Here is a 13,260-nt window from a genome sequence, read left to right on the forward strand (position 1 = left end):
GTGAACTGCAGCCTTGCACGCAGGCTGGGCCCGTGCCTTCCAGCAGAGGCTTCCTTGTGACTTACCTGTTCTCACCCCACCTGCACGAGGCCTGGGCAGGTCCCCTGTCTTCCTTGGCAGGTCAGAAGTGGCCTGGTTGCCCCTTTCTCTAGAGCTGGAACTGGTCTTTACCCCAGGAGCTTGTACGAGGAGCTCTCTCGCCTCTTGCCCCTGGATGGGGTGCTTTGGGTACAGGGGTCCCAAAACTGGACTTCCCAGAGAGGCAGCATTTTGTGTATATATGAGGGCAGCTCTTTGGGTATACGTGTAAACACATTTTCCTAGGGAGGAGAGTGATGGCTTGTCTCAGGTTCCCAAAGAGATCGAGGACCTAAAAGAACCAAGAACTTGCCAGTCCCCGCATCCTTAGCTGCCACGTATTCCTTCATCCGAGCTTGATGGGCGACTGTATGCTTTCGATGTTCAGGCATTTTCCCTTCTGCTTTTATTCATGGATTCAGATGTTGATATGTGTGAAGGGGCATCTATAAAGAATGGAATTCTCATTCACAAAAGAAAACATGTTAAGTTACTGCAGACGAATCCACCTGCCAGTGCAGGAGACACGAGTTCGATCCCTGGGTCGGGAAGATCCCCTGGAGGAGGAAATGGCAACCCACTCCAGTATTCTTGCCTGGAGAATCCCATGGACAGAGGAACCTGACAGGCTACAGTCCATGGGGTTGCAAAGAGTCAGACAGACACAACTTAGTGACTGAGCACACATGCAAAAAGTTGTGTGTGCATCAATTTTTTATTTTTTGGTGGTAATTAATGCAAAAAAGGGTGGGTGATAAAATCCTTGAGCTGTTGCTCTTAGAAGCCTGGTGCAGGACTTCTGCAGCTGGGCACAATGCTCAGGGAAGAGTTTGATGCCGGCAGTGTTTGCAGAGCTGACACAGAGATCACAGAGTCCGGACTCGTGTGCCTTCTCCGTTGCTGTGTGCCTGGGCTGAAAGGATGGCCAGACCTTCCCAAGTTGCCTCCCCATGTGATGCCATTTCTAAAGAATGTTATTGTTGGGCCTCTTTGCTCTCCTTGGCCAGTGGGGTTTTCCTCTCCTGTTTCAGTTGAGTTTTCTTCTTCCGTCAATTGTTGCTATTTTTTTCCCAAATCCTTCCTTAAAACCTCCCCTTTTAATTTTTAAATGTCCCTTCCTGTCTGTTGCACTCAGTAGTAAGAACCAAAAGTCTATAATACTGTATTTTATTTTTGCGAGGGGTGTTTTAAATTCGTTTTCTATCATTTTGGTCATATTAAAAATAAGATGGTCATTAACTTCCCAAATTGTAGTCTCTTTGGAGCAATCATCATTATCAATTTGTCAGGAGAGTAAGAAGGATAAAGATTATTGAAAATCTGCATATGGTGCATATATCCTTATCCTTGGGCTTCCCAGGTGGTGCTAGTGGTAAAGAACCCATCTGCTCATGCAGGAGACATAAGAGACTTGGGTTCAATCCCTGGATTGGGAAGATCTATTGGAGAAGGGCACGGCAATCCACTCCAGTATTATTGCCTGGAGATTCCCACGGACAGAGGAGCCCGGCAGGCTACAGTCTATAGAGTCGCACAGAGTTGGACACGAATGAAGCGACTTAAGTACACACGCACGCATGCTTATTCTTATTAAGCTTATTCAGCATCTTAATTTCTGGTCTTTTCCTCAGAGATGGTAGATCCTGGCTGACGGGAACCCTTTATTCTTGATGGATGTGCAGAGAGCCCCCGGTGACCCATGCAGGAATCTCCCCCTGGTCTCGCCAGTTCTTAGGTGCGCATCCCTGAACTCAGTTTCCTCCTAGGTAAAGTGGAGGTGGTGATAATGAGCCCACCTTCTTAAAAATCATTGTGCTGATTGAGGAAGGTTTCTCCCATCCCCCTGAGCACAATGTGGGCTCATGGCTGTGGCTGTACACTTTAGGTGGTGTCTGCAAAACCTGCAGGCTGGTGGGCAGCAGCCCCACGCACTGAGCATGGTGGTCCTTGTGTGACTGGATACACTCACCTGTAGGTATATCGTGGAGCATTGTCTTTCAAAGTACTGCTGACTGCTCCAGAAAGTAGGAGAGCATTTGTATCACATGTGCAACAGAAAGAAAAGTTTCATGACATAATATGCACCGTCCTACCCTTGTGTGGTGTGATATGCTCCTGTATTTTCTTTTTAAACCACAACACTGATTGGAACTTACTCTGTCAATTTCAGAGCTCACTAATGGGCTGTGGCTATAGCACGAGCATGATGTTGAGTAATGTGACTCAAATACAGAGGATTGGGAATGATGGGTTTAGAGAATGTTTCAACATGTGTTTAGCTATTTTGAAGAATCTGGGACATTGATCAGCCATGACTTAGAATGTGTGAATCAAAATCACCAGATAACAGCTTAACATGAGTGAGATGGCAGTCACCTATGTCCTTGGATTTTTTTTTTCCTTCTCTCCAGAGTTTCATATGACTTGGAATCCTGAAATTGTCTCTTCCCATTGTAAATGAAGTACTTGTTAGGAGTCTCAGTGCATGTGTGTATTTATTTTTTTAACATACCTTTTAGTAAGGTGTAATTTACATACCAGGGCTTCTCAGGTGGCTCAGTGGTAAATAATCCGCCTGCAACACAGGAGATGTAGATTTCATCCCCGATCCCAGAAGACGCCCTGGAGAAGGGAATGGCAACCTACTCCAGTATTCTTTTTTAAGATTTATATTTATTTAATTGAAGACTCTTGAGAGTCCCTTGGACTGCAAGGAGATACAACCAGTCCATTCTAAAGGAGATCAGTCCTGGGTGTTCATTGGAAGGATTGATGCTAAAGCTGAAACTCCAATACTTTGGCCACCTCATGCAAAGAATTGATTCACTGGAAAAGACTCTGATGCTGGGAGCAATTGGGGGCAGGAGGAGAAGGGGACGACAGAGAATGAGATGGCTGGATGGCATCACCGACTCGATGGACATGAGTTTGAGTGAACTCCAGGAGTTGGTGATGGACAGGGAGGCCTGGCGTGCTGTGATTCATGGGGTCGCAAAGAGTCGGACATGACTGAGCGACTGAACTGAACTGAACTGAATTTATTTATTTAGCCTTGCCAGGTGTTAGTTGCAACACACAAACTTTTAGTTGTGGCATGTAGATCTAGTTCCCTGACCAGGAATAGAACCTCAGCCTCCTGCATTGGAAGCTGGGAGTCTCAGCCACTGGACCACCAGGGAAGTCCCCCACTCCAGTATTCTTGACTGGAGAATCCCATGGACAGAGAAGTTAGGCGGGCTACAATCCATGGGGTCACAAAGAGTCCAGCATGGCAAGCGACAAAACAACAGCAATTTACATACCACAAAAGTCACCATTTTAGTGTAGTTCAATAAGTTGTAGTGACTGAATGCAGCTGGATGACCATCACCTCAATTTGGTGTTAGAACATTTCCATCTCCCACCCCCCACTTTCCCACTCTAGTCCCCGACAGCCACGGATCTGCTTTCTGCCTGTTTATTTTGGAATGCCTGCTCTCCTCATTCCTCTTTGTAAATGGCGGGTTCCATAAATCAGACTCTTGGGAGTCATCGTTTCTCCATATCCCCCGGTTTAGAACCCCAGGGGCTGGGCTTTTCCCCAGTGCCCAGCTAGCCTGGTTGGGAGCCCAGGGAGGAGGAGCCATTGGAGTCCATCAGGAGTGGGCTAGGTTCTGAGGGATGGTTTGGGTGGGCACCAGGGGCTTGGAGGAAAGCAGCTGTGGTGGATTGGAAGGCCCCGCGCTGACTCTGGGTCTCCCAGTGAGGGCCCTCCAGCCCACACTGGCTCTCTGTTGTTAGCAGTGTGCGTCCGGGATGCGGTTGCCTGCCTTTCCTGGCACTCTGGTAAACAGACCTCAAGCACCTGTCCCTCCCTGCCCTGAAGAGGAAGCCATGCATCCACCGTGCAGCAACCCTCTCCCTTGCATCCAGTCTCTCCAATCTCAGATCTGCACACCTGTTCATGAGCATATTCTGTGGACGCAAAGATGTGGGAGAACAGCTCTTGAGCGGTGTGGATGTATACTGGGCGGCAGGCTGCCTTTGTCATCGATTGGGTTGTGTCTGACTCACCCTGTGTGTGCAGCCAAGCACCTATTGGGTGCGCCCTGGAACTCTGTGGGGGCAGATCAGAGCCAGAGGAGGTGCCAGTCTTGCCCAGAGGAAACAAATGCTCTGGGAGATGCTGTGTGAGCAGATAACCACGTTCTACTTAGAGTTTTAGGAAATGTCCCAGGAGGAGAGAGGAAATGCTGAGGCTGGCGCAAGAAAGGACGGCTTACTTCCTGCTGTGGTGGGCTGGGGCTGGACAGGAGGAAAGTGAAAGTAAGACTCGCTCAGTCATGTCTGACTCTTTGACACCAGGCTCCTCTGTCCATTGGATTCTCCAGGCAAGAATACTGGACTGAGTTGCCATGCCCTCCTCCAGGGGATCTTCCCCACCCAGGAATCGAACCTGCATCTCCTGCATTGCAGGTGGATTCTTTACCCTCTGATCCACCAGGCAAGACCCTGGACAGGAGGGATCTGCGCCAAATCTTGGAAGACGCAACAGGATTGAGCAGGAAGAGGGCAGGAGGGATGCATGGGAAAGAGAGAGAGTGCTCCAAGATTGAGAATAGCTGTTCGAGCAGAGCTTGCTAGGCAGGCAGGTGGACAGGCCGGTTCGGGGGCGTGGGGACAGTGGGTGTTGAGGGAAGGGAAGCAGTTCCCTGCCAGAGGTTTTATGCTCTTAGGAACCTGGCTCTTTCCAGATCCCCACCAGAGGCTTGTGGAAGACAGTCTCTTGCTCACCCCTCCATTCTAGCACCTCAGTCCCAGGATTTTAAACTATGTTGTTCTGCTTGTACAGTATTATACTGCCACATGAGAATAATGATCACATTCCCCCAGTTTTTAGAGGAAAACAATAGCATTGTCAGTGATTTAACAGAACATACACTGTGAAGGACCTTACACTTACTTAGTCACCAGTTCGTGGTCTTTTTTCAGGTGTTGTGACTTTGTTCACCAGTGTGTGAACCTGTGTGATTACAAAGTGGTAAGTGCTGTCAATAACAGAAATATGGACAGTGGTCCTGCTTACCCCTTCCCTCTCCAAGCTTCATGGCGGGAGAAGGATAAGGCATCCAACCCTCTCCCAGTAATGTCTATACTTGGCTGACATGCTCTGAATCACTAACGATGCTCACATAACCAAATAAGGTTAAATGTTCAGACTTCCTGCAGGTTCTGAGTATTTCTCTCCTTTTTCCAGATCTCCAGATGTGTTAGCTGACTGTTCTAACAAACAACTCAAAGTCTCAATTGCTTAACAGAATAGAAGTTTGTTGCTCATGTCAATTCAATGTGGCCTATCAGGGTGGAAAAGGGGCTCTCCAGACTCTTTGATCCACCCAGACTTCTTCCATGGCTTGGCTCTCTCAACTTCTCAGGTTTTGCTGTTGTCTTACTCCACCCATGCTGCTATTACAGAATATCACAGTCTGGTTTGCTTGTAACCAACAGACATGTTTTTCTCACAGTTTGAGAGGCTGGAGATCAAAGATCAAGGCTCCAACATGGTCAGGTTCTGGTAAGAGCCTTCTCCATAGTTCAGAGCCAGCACCTCCTCACTGTGTCCTCACAAGGTGGGAGTGTTATGCAGCTCTCTAGGGTTTTCTATAAGGGCACTAATACTATTCCTAAGGGCTGCACCCTCATTACCCAAACACTTCCCTCAGGTCCCACCTCCTAATTCCATCATGTTGGGTGTTTCAACATATAGATTTTGGGGGACACATATTCAGACTGTAGCAGTCATTCTCTGCTGAGTTGTTTCTGGCAGAGGTTCAGGAAGACAAATGCATCCCTAAATGCTGTTTGGTCCCTCAGAATGACACTTAGACAAATCTCAGTGAGATGTATCTGGTTGAGGCATCAAAGATAGTGGGAACACTTGTTGCCACTGAAGCAGTGAGTCTGCTGGTGGGCTTTTGTTTTTTAAATCAAAGATGGTGGAGACTGGAGGTCTCCTGCAGTTGCAGTCTTGTGCTACTGGGGGAAAAGGTTTTACCTGCATGTGATTCTCTGTGATCATTTGTCTTGTGGATTCACTGCTATTCATGAAATCTGTGTTTCCTCTTCCCCTAAGATTTGTTTGAGGAGCTGTTTGCTCTTTAGATTAGCATGGGAATCTGCCTGTGAACTGTGTTAGTTTTTTTGTTTGAGTCAATGAAAAGACAGATAATATGTAATTTTTAAAAAATTCTTAAGCACACAGTCATTTAACAAGGAAATCACAGATGTAATTCAAGAACAATTCTAAGACTCATCACTAAAATTGGGTCACTTACTGAAATGTCAATTGTAGTGTTTAGTCTGAGTTCCAAGTATGATTACTCTTTACCCTAAATTCTAGAATTAAGGCTAGATACAGTTGCCAAATCAAGTATATGTATATTCTAAATAACTAATAAATGTGATTTTTTGAGTGGCTTCTTAGGACTAGTGTGGCAGGCTTGTGGTACATTCATTGCTGTTCTAGACTTGACAAAGAAATGAGCTTCTCAACTTTTTGAGAAGTTTTTCCACCATCTCAGGGAATCAGCCAACAGCCCTGGACTGTGCTCATCAACGTTTTTGTGTAATTTCCATGAGTTCAGGGACCTGCTCAGTGCTCAGTGAGAACCCTGCTCTCGGGTGTCAGTGTTACACCATTGAAGTTGGAGAAGCGCTACCACTGCAAAAAGGTAAATTATCCAAGGAAATACCTGTAAAATGCAAGTAAAAAAATGCAAGTAAATCCAATTACTACCAAGTAAATAATCACAAACAGCCTGGGTCTGTGGTCTGTGTGAGCTCTGAAACTTGTTGTGAGCCAGGTATATCAGAAAAGGTAAATTTCTTGAGGATTGGTTTGGAATGAAATGGAGATGAATCGTTTCCTCTCTGAATTGCATATTAAAAAAAACAAGCCTGAATGGAAACTATGTAGATTATCTTGGACTTCCCTGGTTGTACAGTGGATGAGAGTCTGCCTGCCGATGCAGGGGACGCAGGTTCAATCTCTGGTCCAGGAAGATCCCATGCACTGCAACTACTCAGCCTGTGCTCTAGAACCCAGGAGCCGCAATAAGAGGAGCCACTACAATGAGAAGCTTGTGGGCTGCAACTAGAGAATAGCCTGTGCTCACCACAGCTAGAAAGAGACCTAGCACAACAACAGCAAAACATTATTTTGTTCCAGGAGACTGGATAGTGTCGCAGAGGTCCTGTAGGATTACCCTGGCCTCCTTTTGATAAAGAAAATGTGTTCAGAATCGGTGTTTACACATAGACACAGAGAACAGACTACTGGTTACCAGAGGGGGAGGGAGAGGGGGAAAGACTAAATTCAAAGATGTCAACTGGATGGTGACCGATGGAAACTAAATTTTTGGTTGTGAGCGTGTTGGAGTGTATACAGAAGTCACAATATAATGTACATAGGAAAGGTATTTAATGTTTTAAGCCAGTGTTGTTGTTGTTTAGTTCTTTAGTCATGTCCGACTCTTTTGTGAACCTGTAGCCTGCCAGGTTCCTCTGTCCATAGAATTCTCCAGGCAAGAATACTGGAGTGGGTTGCCATTTCCTCCTCCAGGGGATCTTCTCGATACAGGGATCTAACCCGGGTCTGCTGCATTGGTAGGCAGATTCTTTGCTGCTGAGCCACCTGGTTACCTCAGTTTTTAAAAAAGTCACCATTAGGAAGGTTGTATATCATCCAAATAAATTCATTTGCCTTCATGGACTGAAAAAGAAAGATCAATGATTATACTTTGATTGCTTCTCCCTGCTCTCACCTTTTGCTGCTCACCTTTATTTTCCTGCAGTTCGAGGTAGTTGATGTCAGATATTCCAGCCCCCTGAGCCCCACTGGGAGGGAAGAATGCATAGTTTTTGAGTTACTGGGCCACAGGCTCTGGCTCTGCTCTCTGTCACGCTGCAGTCTCATGCTGGCTATTTGCTTGGCAGAATAATGACTTCTTCAGGTGTCCACGTCCTACTCCCAGGGACCTATGAATATGTTGCCTTCCATGGCAAGACGGGCTTTGCATATGTGACTAAATAAAGGATCTTGGAATTGGGGAGGAGTGACCCTTGATGATCTGACTGGGCCCATGTAATCTCGAGGGGCTTTATGAGCGGAATAGGGAGAAGCAGATGGAAGGCATCCTGGGAAAGACCCTACTGGCCGTGCCTGGCTTTCAAGATGCCGGAAGCCCCCGCAGAAGCCAGCAGTCTCAAAGCTGGAAAACAAGAGAGAACGGCTTCTCCCTAGGGCCTCCAGAGAATGCAGTCTATGGACACCTTGGTTTTAGTTCATTAAAATCAATCTGGGCTTCCAGTCTCCGGAGCTGAAGGATGACGCATGTTGTTTAACGTCACCTATTTTGTGGCAGTTGGTCACAACAACGTAAGGAGACTAGTACAGTCTGAAACAAGTCTGTTGAAGGCGGAGGGGGAGGCAGGAGGTGGAGTGGATGGAGCTGGTCTCCACGCTGTAACTCAGGAGGCCACACCCAGCCAGCAGGACCCTGTGAGATTCATCAGATCTCCTCCATTTTAAAGATTAGGAAACTGAGGCAGGCCCAGGGCGAGAAGGAATGACTTATCCAAGGTTTCTCGGCAGCTTCCCTGGGAACTGGTAGGGTCTGAGATGGTCCAGTGCCACTCCTTTTCTGTTGTTGTTATTTTATTTTCAGCTCTGCTGGGTCTCTGTTGCTCCACGGGCTTTTTTCTCTAGTTGTGGTGCACAGGCTTCTCACTGTGGTGGATTCTCTTTTTGCAGTGCACAAGCTCAGTAGGTGTGGTGCAGGGACTTAGTTGTTCTGTGGTGTGTGGGATCTTCCCAGACCAGGGATAGAACCCGTGTCTCCTGCGTTGGCAGGCAGATTCTTTACCATTAAGCCACCAGGGAACACCGCCCCACCAGCGCCACTTCTTAAAGACCCCTACAGGATACAGCAGGCAAAAGGGAACAAAAAGAAGCCCATGTCTGCGTCCTCCAGATTCTCCCCCTTCTTGTGGACCAACTCTAGTAAGAACGACCAACAAAATGTATTCATTTCCTCTGCCAAGGCCAACAAGAGCTGTTTGAGAAGTGGGGAAGTCAGCGACTCCGGGTCAGTGTTGCTCAGATAGGAGGAGACTGGGGAGAAATGACCACATGGGGGCTTCGCCTTGGGGAACGCTGAGTGCCCAGCCCCTCATTTCATCATCCAACTCCTCCACATTCTGACAATGCTGGGGCACTTATGCTGCACGCCATACCTGCTTGTTCTTTGATAGTAAAGCATGCTCGTGCCGTCCAGGTTTGTCCTGAGCCCTTGAACAAATGTATTCAAGAGATCCCCGTAGGGTGATGAGAAAGGCCATTTCTTATTCCACTGCTAGGAGCATGTGCTGATGTTAAAGCAGTTTGGCAGTGTGCAGCAAGAGTTTGCTTTAAGCTCACATCCATTATTTACAAGAAAGAACAGAACATTGGAACATGCCTAAATTGATGACTTGAGGTTCCTGGTAAAACAGTTACGGTTCACTGCATGTGGCAGGAGATTCTCACATGATAGAAAGCGATGGTGACAGAGACTTAAAGGACATGAGGAAATACACAAATGAAAAAAAAATGAGCGTGTGAAATTGTATCTAGTGTGATGTCAGCTGTGGAGAAATGCAGGAAAATAAGCTAAACCATCAATCCGGGACTTCTGGATCATAGGTGCTTTTATTTCCTATGCTTTATATTTTACTATGTGAATATTTTACATTGAATTTATGATAAAGAGAAAAGAGCTTCATATCCTTTAACCCTGTAAGTTTATTTCTGGAATCTTTCAAAGAAAATAATTGTAAATGCAATTTACAAGCTGTATGCACAGAGATGTTCCCTTCGTCATAGTTTTTTAAATGGAGATATAATTCACGTATACCATAGAAGTCTCCCTTTAAAGCATGCCATTCACTAGTTCTTAGTGTAATCACCCCCTAAAGGAAGCCTAACCTCTTAGCAATCACACCCCATTCCCACTTTATCTCCAAACCCTGAAATCACTGATCTACCCTCTGTCTCTGTGAATTTGCGTGTTCTGGATATTTCTCGTAGATGAATGCATACCGCATGTAGCCTCTGTGTCTGGCTTCTGTCAGTACTGGCTTTTGCCAGTACTTCATTCTTTTTTTATGACTGAATCACATTCCATCCATAGACCAGATTTTATTTGTCCATTCATCTGTTGATGGCCCTTAGTTGTTTTCACCTTTTGGCTATGGCGAATAATGCTGCTGTGGGCATTGTTTTGGGTGGATATATATTTTTGTCTCTCTTAGGTATACACATAGGTGTAGGATTTCTGGCTTACATGGAAACTGTTTGACTATTTGAGAAATTGTTGAAGTGTTGAACTTATGAGTGTTTACACTAGTGGAAATTAGGAAATAATATATCTATTAGGAAATAATGTATCTATTGATTGTAGGAGAGTGCTTGTGTTGTGTGCTTAGTCGCTCAGGCATGTCCGACTCTTTGCAACCCCATGGACTGTAGCCCGCCAGGCTCCTCTGTCCATGGGATTTTCCAGGCAAGAATACTGGAGTGGGTTGCCATGCCCTTCTTCAGAGGATCTTCCCAACCCAGAGATCTAACCCATGTCCCTTGTGTCTCCTGCATTGACAGGCAGATTCTTTACTGTAAAATATATTAATCCTCCTTCTCTTAATGAACAAAATGTTTGTAAAAATGCAATGTACTTATTCTTAGGCCAGGTGCTGGGGGTCAAAGGCAGTTGAGACAGGGTCATTGTTCTCTGAATCTGCTGTTCGGATTTATCCATCTATTTATCAGGATGACACATCCTCCAGGGGCTTCCCTGATGGCTCAGCAGGCAAAGAATCCGCCTGCAGTGCTGGAGACACAGGAGACACGGATTTGATCCCGGGGTCAGGAAGATCCCCGGAGGAGGAAATGGCAACCCACTCCAGTATTCTGGCCTAGAGAATTCCATGGACAGAGGAGCCTGCTGGGCTACAGTCCATGGGGGTCACAAAGAGTCGATACAACTTAGCGACTCAACAAGAACAACGACACAAAATAAGTGAGCTGGGTTCAGCAGCGCTGGAAGAGCAGGCTTCCCACCTATGTTTGTTGACTAAGTGAGGTCATATATATAAAAGATGCTTTGAATGCTCCTGAGCTTGGCCATTTTCTCTAGGCTTATGCATGAATCTAGAATAGCAGAGATGTGCTCAGAACTCAGTTTATCTTCAGGTGACACTGTGTTTGTTGCGGTTTGGTCCCATTCAGGACTTGAGTCATGCACAATACCCTGCCGTTACTTGTTTGACTTGGAACCATGCCACCACTATCCCATTCCCTACCTGTAAAGGAATTGTGCTGTGGACGTTGGTGTTTGGGGCCGGGACAGAGGGTATGCAGTAGGCTCATCTTGTGATGTTGTGGGGTTTTGAGCGCATTGTATTTAAGAGGATTTCCAAGGGTGTGTTTTACTTTCTATATGTATATTTCTGTTTTGATATTGACTTCTAACTTCTTAAAACCATATGTTTAAAATGAAGGTGAGAACAATCAGTGTTGTTTTGATGGTGTTGATCAGTTTGTAAAAGCAGCTGAGAGGGACAGAACTTTGTTGTCAAACCAGTTTGGGGAAATAACATGTTCAGAATTCATACTGGTCTTGTGGGGTTTGGCAGGGGTTGTGGTGTCTCACTTTTCTGGGGCGAGAGACTGAAACAGAGATGTGGGAAGATTGAGTTAGTGAAATTTAGGTTATCAGATTCTCATGCATACCAGTCACTGTGCATTTTTAGAGACAACTGAATAGATAGCTGCCCTGACTCAGACAATTTTAGGGGTGGCCTGTTTTATACCACAGCTGTCCTGTCAATCTCTGTGATCATGGGGTGTAGGGGAGGGGGAGCTTCTACTTATCTGGAAAACCTTTCCTTTATCTCTCTGTGTCAAGCCAAGCTTTCCTGGATCAGATTGACTTCAAGGAGAAACGTCTGTAGACAATATGCTTTTGTTGTTTTTCTCCAGAAAACAAAGAGGATCCTTTGCAGTTTCTGACTCCTACTGAGTAAAGAATCCAGGCAGTCTTTAGTAGGCATCTCCTTGTATCGTTACCATGCTTGTTTGGCTTTTTGCCTTTGGTCAGTGGTAAACATTTAACTTCTTTGCTTATGCCCAGTGGGGGTGGGGGTGTAGATGAAACTTACATTTTAAATACATTGACACTGTAATGCACAGAAACCGAAAGTTGAGACCAGGGAACATTTGTCAGAGAATGAGAACAAAACATAGGTGCTCTCGTGTTGCGGCAGAGCCACATTCCATTGTCATCAACTCATTAAGCATACAGCTTCGAAGATGCTTGTTTTACCTGTTTTGTAACTGTCAATATCTGTTTTCACTGGTATTTAAAGTTGCGTTGTGGGATAGTCATGCTTTTAACCGTGAGTATACTGATACTGTTACTGATGATTATTTAGGCAAAGTCAGTAAGTTATTTTTCCAACCAAACGGAACAAAAGCAGTCAATTTGTTGAGATGATGCAGAATTTTGTATTGAAACCAAATTCTAGAGTCGGCTCAACAAAGGTGAAATTGACCTCACTTTCACATTTGCTTTCATAATTTTATTTTGCAGGATAACAAAGCCATTGACCTTTGCCGACTGTGTTGGGGATGAACTTCCTTTAGGATGGGAAACTGTATATGATAAACAAATTGGAATTTATTACATGGACCACATAAATAGTAAGTAGAATACCATGCTTGAGTTGTTATATTTGATTGAGTCTTCATGTTCATCTCACAGATGCTAGGAACTCTTTCTGTATAGTGAAACAATTGTTACTCTCCAATACAGCATTAAACTGTATTTTATAAATGTCGTCTAAAATCTTCGTTTGCTGAGTTGTTCAAAAATTGAAGCGATTGTATGTTGGCTTGTATGTTGCCCAGGACTGCATGGAATATGTTGAATGCAGAGTTTGAATACCTAATAGAAGGAATAAATTTTATAAATTTCCCGGGCAGTCTGGTAATAGAATTCGCTAACCAAATGAGGAGAGTATTTCTTGCAGAGTGGAATTTACAAGTTCTTGGAACAATAAATGACCAGATGATTATCTGAACTTCATTTTGTCTTATCCCTTTGATTT

The 13,260-nt window shown here is 45.3% G+C and overlaps 1 protein-coding gene across 4 annotated transcripts in view; it reads left to right on the forward strand.

Annotated features, from left to right (window-relative positions):
- Window positions 1-13,260, forward strand: part of WWC3 (WWC family member 3) — a 111,836-nt gene that overhangs the window by 27,140 nt on the left and 71,436 nt on the right. For all 4 annotated transcript variants that reach the window (XM_055438024.2, XM_055438025.2, XM_055438026.2 and 1 more), the window contains exon 2: window positions 12,744-12,853. In XM_055438024.2, coding sequence (XP_055293999.2) covers window positions 12,744-12,853 — 110 coding nt within the window. The remainder of the gene's footprint in view (window positions 1-12,743; window positions 12,854-13,260) is intronic.

This window comes from Moschus berezovskii, chromosome X (assembly GCF_049115385.1).
Source record: "Moschus berezovskii isolate FMDL1 chromosome X, NW_MosBer_1.0, whole genome shotgun sequence".
Taxonomy (NCBI): domain Eukaryota; kingdom Metazoa; phylum Chordata; class Mammalia; order Artiodactyla; family Moschidae; genus Moschus; species Moschus berezovskii.